The sequence below is a fragment of the Bombyx mandarina genome, chromosome 15 (genome assembly GCF_030267445.1).
Source record: "Bombyx mandarina strain Sakado chromosome 15, ASM3026744v2".
In the NCBI taxonomy this organism is placed as follows: Eukaryota; Metazoa; Arthropoda; class Insecta; order Lepidoptera; family Bombycidae; genus Bombyx; species Bombyx mandarina.
Window position 1 is genome coordinate 1,720,496 of NC_143221.1, and position 20,600 is coordinate 1,741,095.

The 20,600-nt window shown below is 37.7% G+C and overlaps 3 protein-coding genes across 10 annotated transcripts; 1 reads left to right on the top strand and 2 right to left on the bottom strand.

Annotated features, from left to right (window-relative positions):
- Positions 1–551: 551 nt before the first annotated feature.
- Srx (sulfiredoxin) lies at positions 552–6,019 on the bottom strand. The gene is made up of 3 exons (XM_028173847.2): positions 5,867–6,019; positions 5,259–5,389; positions 552–2,106 (listed from the first exon to the last, which is right to left on the bottom strand). Exons 1-3 carry the CDS (start codon positions 5,910–5,912, stop codon positions 1,897–1,899), a joined length of 387 nt encoding a protein of 128 aa, XP_028029648.2. The 5' UTR covers positions 5,913–6,019; the 3' UTR covers positions 552–1,896.
- Positions 6,020–7,156: 1,137 nt separating this feature from the next.
- Positions 7,157–14,987, bottom strand: exd (PBX homeobox extradenticle). 8 transcript variants are annotated; one of them, XR_016324227.1, is made up of 8 exons: positions 14,344–14,981; positions 13,918–14,070; positions 12,654–12,814; positions 11,614–11,714; positions 11,352–11,502; positions 10,646–10,742; positions 9,650–9,964; positions 7,157–8,749 (listed from the first exon to the last, which is right to left on the bottom strand). XR_016324227.1 is itself a non-coding variant. In XM_028173756.2 (8 exons), the coding sequence occupies exons 1-7, from the start codon at positions 14,600–14,602 to the stop codon at positions 9,663–9,665; spliced, it is 1,101 nt and encodes a 366-aa protein (XP_028029557.1). In that variant the 5' UTR covers positions 14,603–14,987; the 3' UTR covers positions 7,157–8,749; positions 9,650–9,662. The 8 variants fall into 8 exon arrangements, 5 of the variants coding, with proteins under 5 accessions (XP_028029557.1, XP_089589257.1, XP_028029558.1 ...); XR_016324225.1 differs by having other exon boundaries at positions 9,650–9,973; XR_016324226.1 differs by having other exon boundaries at positions 12,654–12,817.
- A 1,351-nt stretch (positions 14,988–16,338) lies between these two features.
- Positions 16,339–19,441, top strand: GlyRS (glycine--tRNA ligase). The gene has a single exon (XM_028173808.2). The coding sequence runs from the start codon at positions 17,112–17,114 to the stop codon at positions 19,308–19,310; it is 2,199 nt and encodes a 732-aa protein (XP_028029609.2). The 5' UTR covers positions 16,339–17,111; the 3' UTR covers positions 19,311–19,441.
- The last annotated feature ends 1,159 nt before the right edge of the window (positions 19,442–20,600 follow it).

Consider the following 20,600-nt stretch of genomic DNA (forward strand, 5'->3'; position numbering starts at 1 on the left):
ATACCAAATTACATTTTTACAGTAACTTACCGGAAATATTGTGTCTATAAGTTTATAAAAATAACTCGATACATTTAATGAATTCTACAATATAAATTATAAAACCCAACAGTGCCACAGAATGTTTAAGATTATAATGAATGCTTCCTTGTTAGTTAATTATGTAGATAGTTTATGTGACCACCGCTTTATTGAAAGTTGTGAGGGAAAACATTAATATTTTATTTATTAATTGTAAGTAAAAAATAAATATTAAAAAAAATATTTTCTTGAAACGTGTTAATAATGTTTAATAAAAGTTTCTTGTCCATGGTGACAGGGTTCTCAAGCATTTATCATGTTCACGTCTATTTGAATTGAACAAAACAGAGCCACCGCAAGATGCTCTCTAGGCGGAAACTGGAAATGGCGGGAATTAGGATAATTTTGATTTCGTGACTTCGCGCGTCGTTAGAAAACTAAAATCATAATTCAAATAGACCAGAACAAGAAGTTATTCGTAGATATATGTAGTAAGTAAACTATGGTTGTTATGACATAATAAATATATATTTATATTTAAGTTGGAAAGGACGAGGTTTTGTTGAGGCGACGCTGCGTTAGATAGGTTATAAAAAATGTGATGCGCTGGTAAATCTCAATCTGTTTTTTTTAATTAATATGAATTCAAACGACTAATATTTCAAATAATAACAGCTAAAAATGTCAATTTATGATTTTTAATTTTACCTAAGATGGAAATCACTTAAAATAGTGTTTTACGGTCGATTTCAACTTCTTATGCCTAGTAAATAAGGCGTATCCCATTTTACGACCAGATTTGGAATCCCCTTTGCCTTCGTAGACAATAAATAATTATTTGAGGATTTAACACTTCTTTTGTGTTCAATATCGGTTATTATTTCCATTTGTTTATTTTAATTGCTTAAACTGCATGTTTTATTAATGGTGCCAAATTAAAATACAATAGGGTGCATTATCGATGATCTCCAAATATAATTAAATCCATATTAATATTCAGCAAAATATGTGTTCCTTTGTTTTTTATGGACATTTCACGGTTATTTGTAATTTTAATTTCGAGAATGTTGCGTTGTTGTAATTAATATTTATTTTTAATGGACTCAAGTTGAATGAAATTTAACATAATTATATTTACATTTTTCACAACATTCACATATTTTTTTAGGATTTATTTTATAGAAAAATTCGATTACAAATAATGATAAAGAGAAGAGTTTACGGTCACGAACTGTAACATTATTACATTAATCCCGTCAGTCTTTCTCTCTTTTACAATTTTAATACGAGTTTAATTATGATATTTATGTTTTATTGAAAGTACTGAAACGATTTTAATTTAATAATAAAGTAAACTATTATTAATGTAATTGTTGGTGCTATGCTAGTTTTGTGTTCAATCACTAACCAGTGCTAATCGTGAGTATTCGTGAGTATGTACGCAGCTGCACGCGCCCGTGAACGTTGTAACGTGTAGAATTGTATTTTTGGTATTATTTATGTAAATTGTATGTTCACGTTTTGTAAATATAAAATTGTAAGAAATATACAGAAAAATAAACTGCATATCTCATTGTTCTCTAGATTTTAAGGGATACTCCGAAATTAAAAGTAAATGTTGGAGAAAAGTTGTTTTATTTGTGTTTTCTGCATTTTGTTAATTAAGGGTGTGATGGAGACCAAAGACATCACGCGCCTTTGCGATGTCTTTAAACTCCGGTAATTAGCGAACCGCGAGCTTATCTAATCATGAAAACCAAGTAAAAAAACAACTTATATTATTTAAAAACAAAAATACATTTAAAAGTAACATAAAAGTATTACAATTTTTACATAGAAATAAATTACCATATTATTAAATTACTCTAGCCACGTTTATTTTAGATCGGGTGTGCTGCTACCGAGATAAGTCTTTAAATCTGAAACTGTAGATTTGATCAGTTTGGCGGGAATCGTGGGACGATTCAAACGTTTATAGGCTGCGAATCTGTGGCATCCGCCGAAACTGTAGTAGTAATCGCCACCTTGAGAGCCTTTGATCCAAAGTATGTCTATTGGCGGGACGTTGCCTGCTAGCTCTTGCTTCTGAAATATGAAGATTTTACAAAAAACTTTATAGCTGAGTATCTTTAGACTGTTTTTTTTTTCATACCTATTCTAGTGACCTCGAGGGGTCATATTAGATTCACTGAACGAATGGGTGAGCTTACGGGGCTCCAATCTGGTGACGTTGCTAACACTAGCCCTAGCAAGAGCAGTGCTTCGCAGAATCTACCACTGGATCGGAAACGCGACTCAATGAGAAGATCCGGCGAGAAACTCAGTGGGCCGTGTCTGAGAGTAATATAAAGACTGTAGTGTCGTTACTTAAAAAGGTCAGTCAAGAGTCACGTAATTTTTTAGCAGCTAACTTTGAAGTTGACATTTTTTTCTTTTGTCATATCACGCAATCAATCAACAGAAAATGAGAGAAAAAAATAATGTAAATAAAAATAGAATCAGTGCTTCACAAATTTAAAAAATAAGTTTATAGCCTAACATGTCATGAACCGAACGGAAACTGAAAAATAAATTACAATATAAAATAATGGCAATTTCTAATTAGGTATAACATGTATTTTCATTAAGCTACTTCATTACTGGAGGTAGGACCGCTTGTGAGTCCGCGTGGGTAGGTACCACTACCCTGCCTATTTCTGCCGTGAAGCAGTAATGCGTTTCGGTTTGAAGGGTAGGGCAGCCGTTGTAACTATACTTGAGACCTTAGAACTCGTATCTCAAGGTGGGTGGCGCATTTACGTTGTAGATGTCTATGGGCTCCAGTAACCATTCAACACCAGGTGGGCTGTGAGCTCGTCCACCCATCTAAGCAATAAAAAATAAAAATAAAATAATAATTTCCTAGTACTCAGCGTATTGGCTGCGCCCATGGCGTTGCAACACATGTATACAATCTGCCTTTGCTTTCTCTCTGTCATCAAGTTTGCCTTTAGAGGCAAAAAGTCGGATAAGAAACATTTATTTTGTATATTTTCATAGCTTGTTTGCGGGTGGTATTATCTAATACATTAATTAGGTAGTGTATCAATTGACAGTCTTATTATTGTTATTGTTTTGTCACTTTAAAAAAGATAATGCTAATGGAGGTCGAGCACTCATGTTAAAATAACCTCTAAACATTAAAATTAACGGTTGTTATGTTGCAAATGATTACCGATAAAAGGGGTCAAGCCTCCTTAAGTCGACCTTTTGATAAGTTAAATATTATCAAAATAGTATTGTAATTTTTCTTTTTTTACATTGTCTTAATTAAAATGAAAAGTTTTTACATTTATGTCTTGATACCTACACGTGTGCTCACTATAGGTACCTATTTGTTTACTAGTTGCAGGCCTTTTTCAATGCTGGTTAACCAAGTAATAGTATTTCACTAGTTTTTTTTTTTTTTTTTTTTCGGGTAGAGGGCCGAACCTCCTACGAGGTCCCCGCGCAAGAGGGGCGCGCGGGGTATGTGAGACTCAACGATCTGCATGGTGTTGTGAGCAGACCGCGGGCCCAAGGATTTTAGGACCCACCCACTAAACGACTCCCCTGCACTCTTACACCCGACGTCCGATCCCCTCCGAGGTCAGAACCCGGATGAGGTAGGGGGGCTACCGCGGTCAACACTACAACCAGACGGCGCGGCTCACCCCAAGGACGCCCAGCCGACGGAGCCTTCGAGGCGAATCGAAGGCTCTGAAACGTCGGCCGTCTCGGTACGGCAGCCCATCGGGCCGCCCAGACGGTGCCGCTGGTGTCCCGGAATACCCCGCTGGACCAGAACCAGCCTGCCGGGTCGGGACGCGATACACCGTCGACCGGTCGCTCTATTCACTCCACGGCAGCGCGCTAGAGTGCTGGTAGCGCGCCGCGCGGTCTCACCCCCTCAGGTCGCCCCTTGACCTTCACCGGGGGGAGGCCGCCACCTACAGGGGCCGGGACGTACGGGCGTATTCCCGCCTCCGGCCCCCGGCTCGACGGCGACGGATCGGTGCGGAAAGGGAAGAGCTCTCCCTCTCTCGCTCCGCCGCCTCCTTCTGCGAGATGGTGGACTCGCAGAAGTCGAGCATCGCCTTCCAGGACGCGTCGCTGCCGAGCATCGTAGCCACGACGCGCGGCAGCGAGAGGTCCTCTCCAATGACCGCGACGAGGGCGGCGCGTTGCTCGTCGAATCCAGAGCAACGCGCCAATGTGTGTTCCGCTGTGTCTTCCTCGTCGCGGTCCGCGCAGTGGTGGCACTGCGCCGTCGGTTCCCTTCCGGCTATCTTAAAGAGGTACCGGCCAAAACACCCATGGCCGGTCAACATCTGCGTCAGCCGGAAGGTGAGGCATCCGCGGTCGCGGCCCACCCAGTCCGCGAGAACCGGGCGGACCGCCTCGACGGTACTAGTGTGACCTGGTCGCCTCCCGTTGAATCAATACATATTAATTATCACAGTACCTACCTATGAAACACACAAGTTTTATAGACACATATTTTGGATCGTGTAAAAGGGCGCATTGTAACTAGGCAATATGTACCTAGCCTATTTCTGCCGCAAATCAATTAAAACGTTCAGTATCGGATGTTTGCATAGCCTTCATATCATATCAACAGTTATTTCTTTCAACTTTGACTTAATGTCTGAAGGCGGTGGCTACATGCCGTGATGTTTATAAACATATAATTTACTGGTGGTAGGACCTCTTGTGAGTCCGCGCGGGTAGGTACCACCCTGCCTATTTCTGCCGTAAAGCAGTAATGCGTTTCGGTTTGAAGGGTGGGCCAGCCGTTGTAACTATACTTGAGACCTTAGAATTTATATCTCAAGGTGGGTGGCGCATTTACGTTGTGGATGTCTATGGGCTCCAGTAACCACTTTACACCAGGTGGGCTGAGAGTTCGTCCACACATCTAAGCAATGGTAACCACTTAACATTAGATGGACTTTGTCAACTAACCATCTAGATCTAGAATAACCATAAAAAATATATTTATTTAATTTTATTTTTTATGTTCGTATGTATGTAACTGTTTAGATAAAATTAATACTTAAATATAAGTATATTTACAGGTGTGCTTATTAAATACGTCGTTGATGAAGGTCTGGGTGGAACAGGGATAAGCCTGATGACTCATTTCACACATGCCCACACAAATCATACTCTGGGACGTTGAAAACGTTCCATTTATACCATGATAAAGTATAACTAACCTGTATTGTTTCCATGAGAGATTCCACTTTGGCCTCGTCCAGCTCCGGAATGAAGGGCCTGGTGATAACCGACATTGGAACATCATGGACTTCCTCCTTGTAGGCGCTGTGTACACTTGTCATCTTCGAGGCTGACATTAACGAAGCAAAACATAAAAATAAATAAATGCATTTCATTCGGTATCTAATAGGCATCGTGTAATCGACTATGATGATAATTATGTATTTATCGAAATTTTATCTAAGAATACAAAATGCCGTGAATGAAACGACTTGCCTATGCAAACGGTAAATGAGTTACATTTCTGATTTATGGTATGGTCTTAAACCAATTTAATGTATAAACAGTATATACAAATGTCCTTATTTGGTTTATGTATCCGGAAATATTTGTTTTAAATTACTTTTATTTGATAATGTAAAATGAAACTTCAAAGATAATTAATTGCAATGAATTCAATCTCAACCTTACGATTCTTTTCATTTATGATCACAACATTGATTGTACTTGATATATGTAGCTCTAGCTCTAGTGATGACAAATCATACTTTATTTAGTTATGTGTATTATTTAAAGAGCAACATCTTTTTTTGAAAGTTGTACTCACATCTAGCCGCTGTCGCAGAGGTTAAGCTGGCAATATTCTTTAACATAACCCTAGTCCACCGGAGTCGACCTCACCGCCAGAATGATTTCACTGCACTAACCGAGCGAGGAGTAAGAGGACGGGCGTCGAAAACTGACATAACGAACTAACATGGCCAAGGTCACATTGCGCCTGATAAAATTAAATATACAAACACAACACTATTGTATTATTTTGCAAACAATTCTTTTTGTGATGAAAAGTTGGTCTTGGTCGAGACTCGGTCCTACTACTACGGTCTGACTACGTCAATCTAGTGACGCTGTTCCAAACTCCATACAAATTTAAATTAACTTTTCGCGATCGAGAAGTTAATAAACTTGCCCTAAGCACACGTACTATCGGGAGAATCGTAAGCTCGCATGCGATGATTCAAAATAAACAAAAAAACACCTTGGATCACAAGGCAATCCGCGGGATTTACGTTGTGGCGCTTATGGGCCACTTAACACTAGGTCAGGCACGAACTTGTTTGTGTACCGATGGAAATATCAAAAAGAGAGTACCTAGTTCCCGCATTAGTATGAAATTTCTCGAAACTCATCGCGCGTCATCTAACGGTCGTCAAACTATATTAGAGCTGCGTGCTACTCCAATATTTATACCATTTATTACATTGTAGTTTCATCAGAATTTTCCAGTTTTGTACGAAAGCGTAAAATTCACCAGTCGACAGAAACTTTCGTATTTATAATATAACTATTCTATGAATTTCCTTAGGAAACATACTGTTTGGCATAATGACAAGGTAAGCACGTGACTTTGTTTTGTGCACCTACATCCAAAGAACAGTAGCCCGCCATATTGGTCTAGTGATGTATGGTGGTAGTGTCATATAAGTAACGACACTACAGTCTATATATTACACTCGGACACAACTCACTGAGTTTCTAGGATCTTCTCAGTGGATCTAATTTACTGACTACAATATCACCACTCTCTGCTTCAATTCCCAGTCTGAGTCATTAGGTTAAATTCGTCATTGAACTGCATATTGTGGCCATCGTAGCCTTAAAGTTAGGGTGCTCGGTATCCCTACTCGTATCAAGCGATGCGACTATGCCAATGTTCAAATCCCGCAGGCAGGTACGGGATTTTACTATATTTCTATCACGTCTAATTAATTAGCTTACCTAAATGAGAAAATTTTGGGCTAAGGGAACCAAGCCATAGTCCCAGATGATTAATCTTGTTATACAATTAAGAGAAGTGAAAACAAAAGTTGGGAATTTCAAATAAAAAAAACGTCCATTATAACTACACAAAAAATGTATTTAGTCAATCTGATGGTCGCAATAACATTGAACTCGTCGTCGTATACATGGTGTCCGCGTCGTCACATGTAAATATAGTAAGTTCTAAACCATAATTATTAATGGCGACGACGCGTCTCGTTATAATATTAACGTTCCACAGTTTTAAACAAATATTTTATTAATTTCTCCGTTTAATTTCTCGTATACTGTTTCAGATATTTTGTTTTTAGAACACGTTTAATGTGACGCTCGCAACGTTTCCGTAATAGTCGTCTACGTGGAACTAAATAGTCTTGATCCTTCTGCGATAGTCAACGACGAAACATAATAAAACTTACAACTGAACGAGATAAAGTAATGCTGCACCGACAGCACCATGTTGTTAAACTTACAAAAAAAATCACTGAAGTTCTATATATTCACAACAAAAATCATGTCAAATAATAAAAATAATAATCACATGATTACATTCAAAATATCGATTAAAAAATCAAGTAATAGTATAAAATAATCAATTCCATTAACATGCTCGACACAGTAACACAACCATTCATTAAAATATAAAATTGCACACGAATATCCGCACTATCAACGGTATATAAACATGGGAGTGCGTACTTTTCTCAGACATTTTTTTTTTCTACATATAAATAAATGGCAACACAGTCAAATTTCGTTCCAATCAATAATCTGTAGATGAATCAAAAACATAATTCAAGTCTTAATTTTTCATAATGGCAATAATAATGGGCAGATCTAACACGTACATGATTGAGGGCGGACCGAAATTTCGCTGTTAAATTTAAAATGAGAACTAAATTAAAATCGATAACATATGTTTAGTTAAGTACCAAGTCGGAAAATAACAATATCTAAGCCATTTTAGTATACACGGTAGGGACGCATTAGTGGAAATATTACAGCACAAAATATCTGATCCCTTAAATCTATAATGTTACACTATAAACTAAGACTTACAGCTATCGTATAAATATAACCACCGTAGAGTAGAATAGTGAACGTACAGAGATCCCGGCCTTCTGATTCTCGACATAATTAATACTAATACTGTCCAAATAATTACTTCAAATTATAACTGGTATTAAAATAATAATAAAAACAAAATAATACTAATAAAGTTGCCTTTTCAAGTCGTTTTAGAAAAATATTGTATAAAATAAATACTGGGGGCCAGTCATATAGATTAATAAAAATTAAATACATTTCAATTACATTTACCTCCAAAAATACGATAAAAATATTATGTAACGTGCTAATAATGCATAGTATACAATGTTCTATGTCCTAAGGCAAGGGCTACACTCTCAGAACACATTTCTCATCGTAACAATACTTCAGTAATGGAACTTTAAACATTCAAATACATGAGAAAACAAGCAGTGAACAGTTTTAAATAATTTACATTCCATTGATTTGGAATATTGCAGATTGCAGAGGTCGTTGTGTTCCGAGAGGGCGCGTAGAGGCGAGCACTCGCGGTACTCCTTTACCTAACGATATACATAATATTATGTAATGTAAATGGCAATTCAGTGGAAGCTGCACGATTATGCGTCATGTCGTCAACCTGAAATGGATGCAAATTATAAATTTACTAGCTGACCCGGCAGACTTCGTAGTGCCTAAACCTAAACCTTTGTATAACATAAACTTATAACAAACAAAAGGAATCCGTCCGACGAGGGACACATCAAAGGAAAAACAAAATTGTTATTTTTATGTAATTCTGAGCATTTTCATATTTATCTACCTTTTACACCTCTGGACTTCCACATATAATGCAAGACCAAAATTAGCCAAATCGGTCCAGCCGTTCTCGAGTTTTAGCGAGACTAACGAACAGCAATTCATTTATATATATGTACATATATAGATTTGCAGTATAGATTGTGACAGAGAATCCTCCAAAAATATTATTTGGAAAGGTCACATTTGAAAATTATTTAAATTAACTGTAAATTGTCTTTAACTGGTTTTTATTTTTTTGGGGAGTATGGCTGTATTGCTGATCACCCGGAAGGTTTTCTAGTTGGAACTTGTCCTTCTGACGTTTCAAAAAGAAAGAGAGAGAATAGAAAAGCATTTCAGTTTTCAAAAAAAGATGTGTCAGATAACATCCCTAATTAGAATTTGAAGAACTGCAGATAAAGTTATGAAGTACTGAGGGTATTACGGTATGAGCTATGTCGTGCCATCTGCGCTTATGTCACCATCAGTTGGATCGATTCTTTCAGCTTTTAATATGAAATAACTTTGGCTAAAAATATGGCTAGCTTTGCTTAAGCCTTAATTTTTAATTCAATAGAGCAATACAACTTGATTGAAGTAATATCGAAGGTCGCCACATTGTTACCACATAGATGTTGTTATGCTTTGATTTTGATATTTTATGTGTTGTGAAAAAAATTAGGTCAAGAAAAAAGCCTTGACTGGGCATTGGTAAAATGTTGATATAAAAGATAGTTACATATGTGTGGCGATTAGGGCGATAGATCCTGGTGCATGGGGTCGTAGGGCATGGAGGCGTCGTAGGGCGGCTGCTGGTCGTAGGGCGGCGCCGGCAGCGAGTAGCCCAGCGAGTCCTGGGGCGGCGCCGGCGACATCAGCGGAGTGGCCGCGCCCGAGGCTCCGCCCAGCGAGTACGGCGACGCGCCCGCTGCTGCACGCACACGCGCACACACTCACCACTCTCCGCACGCACACGCACACGCACACGACTACTCATACAGCTGCTTCACATTAGGTCCCCACCCTCCACCGGAACGGAATTCATCCCTACTACCTGGAACCGCTGCGGGTATCACAATGCGTTTCCAGAAATACTTTACTACATTCCAACAGTTCGAGTCAAGCCCCACCTCAATATTCACCCCGGTGCTATGCACAGTACGGACGTGTGTCTCTCTTCAAACAGGTAGTCCTCAATAATTATTATAGGAAGTAGCTTGTGTGCTCTTAGCAATGGTGATGACCGTAAGTCGCGATAACCACTTGCGATAAGTTTTATTACAGCTTACAAAGACAATCGAAACAATATTTTCAAATTTGAATTTGTCACTGGCCATATTTTGTCAACATTGTGTCCACAGGTTTGATACATCTGAGTTTTTCTCTTTTTTTTTTTCTGCCATCTCTACCCTCTCTACCAGACATTTTTCTCTACCGTAACGATGCCGGTCCGACCTAATGTGAACTAGCTCACTGTGATTTAGTCATCTCAATGATAAAATCATCGTATTTGTTTAGTCGTGACGTCATAGGTTATTTATGTGCGGCAAAAACTACTATTACACTTGAATTGACTTCAATGTGGTGTGATATTTTTTTATACTACTAATTTCATCGACTTACTCCTTTACTAATCAATCTCATTATCACCTAAATTTGTAATTAAGATTAAGCTCAATTTATTTATTCAATAAATAAATTGAAAACTAAACATGTTTACGTTAGTCCCACTCACCGGCTGCTTTCTTGGCAGCATAAAGGTTGGCCTCCTCTTGTGCCTTGCCAATGTTCTTCTTGTAGCGAATGCGCTTGTTGCCAAACCAATTAGAGACCTGCAATAGAAACCAACACTTACTCCCACATTCTTGAAGACACTCATTATCTGCTGTTTGTATATATAAAAATGAATGGCTGTTTGTTAGTCTCGCTAAAACTCGAGAATGGCAGGACCGTTTTGGCTAATTTTGGCCTTGAATTATTTGTGAAGTCCAGAGAAGGTTTTTTTAAACCTTCATATTTATCTACCAAAAGGTAGATAAATATGAAAATGCTGATGGATTCCTTTTGTTTGTTCTAAGTTTATTTTATACAAAAGTTTGGGTCTTTTATTTATCGATTGAGGCACTACGAAGTCTGCCCGGTCAGCTAGTTTAACTAAATAGTTTATAATATTGTCTTTTTCAACTCACTTAAACTTGAAATACATATTCCTAATTCGTTAAAATTAGTCAAAGCAATATGTGTCCGCGCGTTTGTGCGCTACCTGCGACACAGTAATGGCGCACTTCCTGGCGAGCTCCTCCTTGACTTCCTCGCCGGGGTAGGGGTTGTCCAGGTGCGAGTAGAAGTACTCATTGAGCAACTCTATCGCGTGCTTGGTGAAGTTACGTCGCTTGCGTCTCGCGTCTAGGAAGCTGTAAAGGGAGCCAAGGGTCCGTTACCTGCGATACGGTAATGCCGCACTTGCGCGCCAGCTCCTCTTTCGCCTCCTCGCTGGGGTACGGGTTCGACAGATGCGAGTAGAAGTATTCATTGAGGATCTCCGACGCTTGCTTGCTGAAGTTACGGCGCTTTCTGCGCGCGTCCAGGAAACTGCAAGCGGGAATCGTATTCGATTTTCATTGTTTTAATTGAGGCCAAAGTTGAGCTGGTTGTAAAATAATTTTCTTAATGTAGACGTTGTAATGTTTGTCATTCATTTACCGTGAGCGCAGAATCATCACTGCCTCGCAAGTGGACTGCTTGAGCTGCATCTGGATGGAGCTAAACTTCTTGTGAATTATTTGCACCATGCGTTCAATTTCCTGCCACAAAAACACATTTATTTAATTAATAAGCATTAATAAAATAGTCGATCTTTGCCTCACTTCGTCTTATCTTCCGGGATTCGTGACAGAGCAAAGATCGACGCTTTTGAAATGTGGTGTTGGAGACGGATGTTGCGAATTCCATGGACAGCACACTGGACCAATGGACCTGTCCGCTATCTGCTTCCAACGTATTCTCGCGCACTTCGGCCACATCGCTCGTAGAGGCCCCGATAACTTGGAGAAGCTGATGGTAGTTGGTCAGGTTGACGGGAGAAGATCACGCGGACGCTCACCTATCTGCTGGTCTGATCTGGTTAAGACGCATACCAGCATGCCAATAACCGAGGCTATAAAGACCGCCGAGGACAAGAAGACGTGAGGAAGCATTGTGCATCGAGTGGTCCACATTTTAGATTAGACACGACCTTCAGTAATGAAGAGACCGACTCAGAAGAAAAAGAAAAAGAAGAATAAAATAGTATGGATTCTCTTAATCAAAAATGTAAATGTGTAACCTCTTTTTATGTTTATTTTGTACTTTTTACTGATACTACAAAAATTGAAATAATTTGCCCATATTGGATATCAGTACATCAACTAAGGAATGGTAAAAATATCGGCCAGGTATAATTTAGAAAGTAATTTATATATTACTAACAACACGCCCTCGCTTCGCGTCGGAAACTGTGATTTATTATTGATTTCTCCACTATGTAATGGATGTTTTTATAAATATAAACCTTCCTCTTCAATCACTCTATCTATTAAAAAAACGGCCTCAAAATCTGTTGTGTAGTTTTAAAGATTTAAGCATACATAGGGATATAGGGACAGAGAAGGCAACTTTGTTTTGTACTATGTAGCGATTATTATTATTGAAAACTGTACTTATTATTAATTACAAGACAGCTTATATAATTTTGTTCAAAATACCTTAGGGGTGATAGGTCTGGTGCGACTTTGCTCTCTTAGCAAATTCATGACGTGTGTAGTGAACTCATTGCAGGCATTCTCATACTTGTCGAGCTCCTGATGATAGATCTGCCGTATCTGCGCCAGTTTTGCACGGTAGTCCGAGTGCTCGATGGCATTATCTGCTTGAGTAACAGTCACTTAGTTGCCGCACGACATTACTTTACAATTTTTTTTTTAAGTCTATTCTATCTTTTATACAAGCAATTAGTACTTTTACTGCACTTTAATCTGATATTCCTTGAATACCAATTCAATCAAAAGTTATTAGAGTGAAATGCTAGTATTTAATAACAATAAAAAAAGGTTTTAATTTCCAAATTTTTAGAAGTGTGACATTTATCTGTGTGTTTGAAAAATTCTACAATGTCAGCCAATTCTAATACTGATCATCAAAACTTAGACTTGGTTGCCCCTGACTGTTAGGCTGAATTTTGTTGGTTGGAATCCCCCATTGGGTCAATAATGTTGACAAATAGGTTTGTTTGAGTATCTAATATATATTACAGACTTAAATTTAGAAAGCCATATTAACTCTACTCCTGCAAAAGTAAGGGGAATTCTAGTTTGAAGCCATTTATGATTTAACCCAAATATCCATTTATATGGATTCAGACTACATGATTGTCATTAATATTTTTATATGAACTATATTCTCTACGTGACTATGATGCTTACCTATCCATAACACAAGGTAGGCAATCAACTAATAAACATAAGTTAGACATAACATAGAAACATAGATTATGATAGACTATTAGTAAATATTAAGACAAAAAGGTTTCCTAATTATTAAATGATTTTAGAACTACTTGAAAAGTTATCAAATGATGAAATATTTCCGAATCTAATCTACAGAGTCTAGTTTTAATTTTAGTTTACAGGTCTTTTGGCAAAATAATTGTAATGCATGAACATTTACTTTTTTAAAACCATTTTTTTTTAATTTGATGAATGACCACTTTTCACTGCGATAAGAATATCTACAGACCCTTGAGCTTTTTCGGTACATCTAAACTAAATTACTCGTTGGTAAGATAACTTTCAAATGTACTATTGTTAATAAATGTGGTGACTGGAAAACTATCATATAAAAAGAGCATTTAAATTTATACACTTTCATTATACATATTCATTGATAAATACTAATACATGATAAAAAATTTTCTATTCCTTTGTAAGAACTTCAACTGGAATTTTTTAAATGTAATCAATTTCAATTTACCCCATTCACCGGCCGCAGCAGATGCCGAGGCAGCAGCACCAGCACCTCCACCTTTCTCTGGTCCAGCTACACCCTCCGCAATCAACATATTGTCAAGCCTCATCAGCTGGGGATCAGGTGGCTCCTCCTCTTGAGTGTTTCTCAGAGATAGCACTGCGGATTTTAGGAAGTTTATTTTATGTAAGAGTTACAATAAATATAGGAATCGTGATTCAAATGAAAATTTAATCTTCTTAGTTAACAAATTTTTGTTTTGGACTTTTGTATCTGATTTTATCTTTTATGCTGTTACATGTCCCTTGTTTAAGGCATACTTCTGTAACTTGTAGAAATTGTTTATGTTTAACATCAAATGTTTGTGTTATTAGTGTTTATATAATATTTATATCTGTAACATCTCCATCGATGAGATAAAACAATAAATACCTGTCTTTTCTTTAATTTCACAGAGTACTGAAAACAGAGCAGGCTTCATTCTATGGCAGTTCAGCGTGTGTTTTCTCGCCTGAGCTTCATCTAAACTTTGATCTGTAATGTTCATTATTTGTTGTAAAATTTCGCCAATGTCCTGCTTGCGAGCTTCGCCTCCTTCAGAGGCTGGTGCGCCTTCTCCTCCAGGCAGCCCATAACCCTGCGGTCCCATCATTCCGCCGCTATGCGCCATCATCCGGTTCGGATCGTCCATTGCTAACTGGTCTTGACAGTCAATACATAAATAACTTTAATGTCTTATTCTAATTACGTATACTTATTTTGTACGTGATTTTCAATTTCAATTGGTAAACCAAAATTCAAAGTAAACGTGAAGAACGAAACTCCACTCGCTGAATACCAACTATAAAATGGCCGCCTCCCTTTGGGCCAGTTTGTACTTGTGCTGTCAAATGTAATCAAATGTTTCACACGGGAAAAAGAAAACAAACAATTAAACTACGACGTTAAAACTGTTCCTATCACGCTCAATCTCATCACTATGAAAAGAGTAAATTCAAGCGAGAAAGAGACAACCGCTGAGATTAATGTCTAGCGTAAGCTGCTATCTCACAGATCTCACTGCCAACATAAGAGTTGAAAACTTAAACCATAACCTACCATAAAGTACGTTTAATCTATGGACTGTGCAGAACATAGATTATACACTTAATATTGAGAAGTGTTTGCAGAATATGAGAGGTTTCCATGGCTAGCTACTTCTCATAGTAACTAATATGCTAATTTGTGCCTGTCGTTCGAAAAAGGCCCGTGTCTCAAATGGTTTGTGCATGATCACATCACGACTTATAACACAGGTGGTTAATCACTAACCGGTGAAGGATTATTTGAAGCACAAAGATTGTCACATTTGGAAAGCAAATAAAAATATTAATTCATATCAAATTGACTGCACCCTCCTTTTTTATGACGTAATGGCTTCGTTTACCCGTAGTGATATTTAAGAAAGGACGTGTTTATTTTAATTAGGTAGGTACTTTTAACATTAGACGGCTGTCTTGTTTTAATAACGTGGCTATTAACTAGGATTCAATGTTTGCTTTTAAAAGAAGGGGCTTCGACGTAGTTTTTATAAAATGTCGATTAAATTAAACTGTTTTTATCGCGTTTGATTTGGTTTCAAATTCACAAGAATTGTCATACTGTACGAGACATAGAGAGTTAAAAATAAAATGAAGTAAAAAAAAAATTGGTACAAATGTTTTAATGTGTTTAACTGCTTACTCGAGGAAGAGCCTCTTATGAGTCCACACGGGTAGTTATCACCACCCCGCCTATTGCTGCCGTACAATATAATTGAACATTGCTTATGCTATAAATTTTTTTTGCAATTCCAATCTACGATTTCGAGTTCCTGGTTGGTCATTAAATATCTGCAAGCATGATAAGACTCCTATATATATTGTAAGATATTTTGCACTTGTCACCTGTTTTTCCTCTTTTAAGAGGGACAACGAGTAATTATGGAACTGACGGTGTTGGACAGTTAAATTTGAGGGGACTGGGTTCTGTAGGTGAGGGGCCACTTACAAAACACTTATTGCAAATACTTCGTACACTATTACGCCATTTAATATTTTATTTTGATAAAACTCTTAGATGTTGCTCTGACCGTGTCTAGATGAGAAGTCATTTTCTTCACTGACGAGAAGACAATTATTTGTTTTAAACATTTAAAATAATTCCAATATTCGAAATCTGTAACCTTACATGTGTCAAGTGTTGCCGGCCATTACTTTCATATTCAAACTCCAACAGACGGGATTTACGTGAAGTTTTGGGCCATCTGATCGTTAGCTTTTACCGTTCTTCATCATCATTAATAGCCTATAACAGTACATAGGACTCACCTAGGGCATGCTACCAGACCCAATCTAGAGCCTTGTTTTCATACACTAGGTGCCTGTTAACTTATCCTAACCGTCACTCCACCTCGTCTATGGGCATCCTACAGTACGTTTACCGGTCTTCACACGGTAACTCGTCTATCCCATTGCTTATCGGTTCTGTGACAGATATGACCGACTCATTACCACTTCAATTTGCTTGCCCAATGAGCTATAGCCAAAACTACTTTTTAGGTAGAAAAAATTAAACTTGGCTTCCACGGCAGGTGGTGGTCAAAAGGTATCTTCTCTTGCGTTTCTATCTACTTACCGTCGAACACGGGCTACAAAATACAGAGAAAACCAAAGTCTTATTGAGCGCCTACTGTGTTATTTTATTTTATCTGTTTTAATTTCATATGATCATTTATTTCAATCCCTAAGCTTTCACTTTTTAGACGACAGAAATGGCTTTGGTTTTGTCATTTAATAATATTATTATATAGTACGGACTATATTCCTTTTGTCTCTCAACGGGAGAAAAAGTCAATTCCTGTCACTGCATTCCATGGAATCAAAGTCAAAGAGACATATTTTGTACTCGTCAATCGAGTTTTTCGCCAACATTTGGCACTTTCTAATTTCATCATCTTTTTCTTTTTCTGTGCTAATACTCGTGTTTATATAAATTCAACAAAAAGCTTAAAAACTCATGAATAGTTAGCTAATTTGGATATAAAGACTATAAAGCCGACAATATATATTATGTATCCTGTCGTAAAGTGGACTTCCTAACTCCACGCGGTCATCGGCCTGCGAATAAAATAGTCCATATGCATAAACTTCGAATCGATTCGGATAATAGCTCTCAGTTAAATGAGACACGTTCTGTCACTAGTTTATAAGTGTAGTGTATTTAGTAAACAAGTCACAGTCTTCAGTAATCATTTACGTCTTTCACACAGTCAGCAGTGGGGCAGCAATAAGCTTCATCGAAAGATTAAAATACCGAATCCTTTTCGAGAAATCATTATGGCCGATCCTAAGATTGAAGAAATCCTCGCTCCTTTGAGAGCTAACGTGAAAGAACAAGGCGATTTGGTTAGAAAACTTAAAGAAGAAAAAGCACCCGAAATTGATATAAAGAAGGCAGTCGCTGAATTAAAAACTAGGAAGAAGATATTAGAAGACAAAGAGCTGAGCCTCGCACCCGCGGAAGATTTGTTTGACCGTGCTAAAATGGAAGATCTAATTAAAAGGCGCTTTTTCTATGACCAGTCTTTTGCTATATATGGTGGAATTACTGGCCAGTTTGATTTTGGTCCTATGGGATGTGCACTTAAGAGTAACATGATCCACTTATGGAAGAAGTTTTTTATTCTTCAGGAACAAATGTTAGAGGTAGAATGCTCAATTCTTACTCCAGAACCTGTACTCAAAGCCTCAGGTCATGTGGAGAGATTTGCAGACTTGATGACCAAGGATATTAAAACGGGTGAGTGCTTCCGGCTTGACCATTTAATTAAAGGACACCTTGAAAAAATCAAATCCGATAAGAACACCAAAATTGAATTGAAGACAGAGATTGAAGATATTCTTATAAAACTAGATGGAATGAATGCTGACGAGATGTCCGCCTTGATGAAAAGATTTGAAATGAAATCACCTATTAGTGGAAATGATTTAACTCCTCCAATAGAATTTAACCTAATGTTTAACACACAAATAGGCCCATCAGGCTTAGTAAAAGGTTTTCTAAGGCCCGAAACAGCTCAAGGCATTTTCGTTAACTTCAAACGTCTCTTAGAGTTCAATCAAGGACGTTTACCATTTGCAGCTGCACAAATAGGAAATTCCTTCAGAAATGAAATTTCACCTCGATCAGGTCTCCTCAGAGTTAGAGAATTTACTATGTGTGAAATTGAGCATTTTTGTGATGTTAAAGAGCATCCAAAATTTGAATCTGTAAAAAACACTCAGATGCTATTGTATTCTGCTGATAATCAGGAACAAGGTAAACCTGCAGAGCTAACAACCATTGGAGATGCTGTAACGAAAGGCATTGTTAATAATGAAACACTTGGGTATTTCATGGCAAGAATTCACATGTATATGTTGGCTGTTGGTATTGATCCTAAGAGACTGAGATTCAGACAGCACATGGGCAATGAAATGGCTCACTATGCATGTGACTGTTGGGATGCAGAGTGTCTGAGTAGCTATGGCTGGATCGAGTGTGTTGGATGTGCTGATAGATCAGCTTATGATTTAACACAACACACAAAAGCTACTGGAATCAGATTGGCTGCAGAAAAGAAACTTCCAGCTCCAAAACAGATAGAAGTTGTTGAAGCTGTTGCCAACAAGGCAGCCATTGGAAAGGCATTTAAAAAAGATTCCCAGGCCATTAATGATACTTTGGCTACATTAGACAATCCTGCTTTAGAAGAGATGCAAAAAGAACTTGACAGTAATGGTGAATACACGCTTATTACTGCTAGAGGAGAATTCAAACTAACTCCCAGCCTTGTGAACGTTAAGAAGACTCAAAAAACAATTCATGTAGAGGAAATTATACCAAGTGTCATTGAACCTTCATTTGGTGTTGGTAGAATTTTATACTGCATTTTAGAACATAACTTTAGGATGAGGGAGGGAGATGAACAAAGAACATATTTTTCACTTCCACCAACAGTTGCTCCCATGAAATGTGTTGTTCTACCCTTGAGTGGTAATGCAGAATTCCAGCCATTCGTAAGAGATCTTTCTCAAGAGCTGATCACAGTTGATGTTTCTCATAAGGTTGATGACTCCTCAGGTTCAATCGGCCGTCGTTATGCCAGAACTGATGAACTGGGAGTGCCTTATGCTGTGACTGTCGATTTTGATACAATTAAAGAACCCCACACAGTCACCCTTAGAGAAAGGGATAGTATGAGGCAAGTAAGATTGCCCATGGCAGATGTTCCCACAGTTGTAAGGGATTTATCTAATAGCAAAATATTGTGGTCTAATGTTGAGCAGAAATATCCTAAGTTTGAACAACAAGAAACTGTGAAAGGTACATCTGTGTAACTGACGCAAGTTTGCACAGCTGCTTTTGTAGATTTATCATTATTCTCCATTAATTGTATTTATTGTTAGCTTGTGCTACCTATTATAAACAGATAAGAAGATTACAATAAATTGAATAAATTTTGCTGTAATTGTTCTTTTTCATTCAGATATTATGAAACCTTGAGTATAAATTGATGAACATATTTTACATGCAATATATTTTTATGTAGTATACTTTTTTTTTTTGCTACCTAAGCTTGAGAGGCTATTTCAGCGTAACCTTAACTAGTAGGTGAGCTCACGGGGCTCAAACCGGAGTCATGCTAACACTGACCATAGCAAGAGCAGTGTTTCGCAGAATCTACCACCGGATCGGAAATGCGACCCACTGATAAGATCCGGCGAGAAACTCAGTGGGCTGTGTTAATTCGCTCGCTGTGGGGTTAAATCGCTCTTCGAGCCCTTGGTCGCAAGCGACGGGTTCGACGAAGACGGTGACCGGTGCTTGAGGTACCTAAAAGCACCCTTAATGGATAGGGATCCGCAATGACGTGTTTTAGGCGACGTCGACATAACAATAATGACACTAAAATAACTGTTATTTGTTGGTAAAGAAATAGGATTAGGTAAATGTGAAAAAAAACTAACAACACTAACATAATCCCATTGCTAGACACTTTGGATCCTAACAACTTAAAGACGACCAGAAAAGTTATTACTTCGTACATTAATTTTATGGTTCCAGTACATCCAAGGCAAGGTACCATAAGTGTCAATAACCTAAGTATAATTAAAATCTCTTATGACCACGATTTGGTTAACTTGAAACACTAAAATTAAAATTTAAAACGAAAGATAATGTTTCACTTTCAACAGCACGTAATAACGTGACTGCATTGCATAATAAAAATGTGTTACTTAACTCCACTTACACAATAAGTAGGTACCAAACATAGATGCGTTTATGTCTAAATTATTGCTGGATGACCAAGGCGATACAGTGAAGAGGTATTTACATAAAAGCAACAATTCTTTCTAGATTGTTTTAATGCTACAAAATTTTGAAGTGATTATGGGTTGAAGTAGGACAACCAATGTGAAACTTCATATTCAATAGTGAGACTTAGAGCAAATTTGCGAATCATTATTAATAGCTTTACTTTTTCCTACCTATTCTACTAACCTCGAGGGGTCTAACTAGATACACCAAACGAGTAGGTGAGCTCACGGGGCTTTAACCTAGTGAATTTGCTAACAAGAGCAGTACTTTCTAGAATCTACTACCAGATCTGAAGGGCGACCCACTGA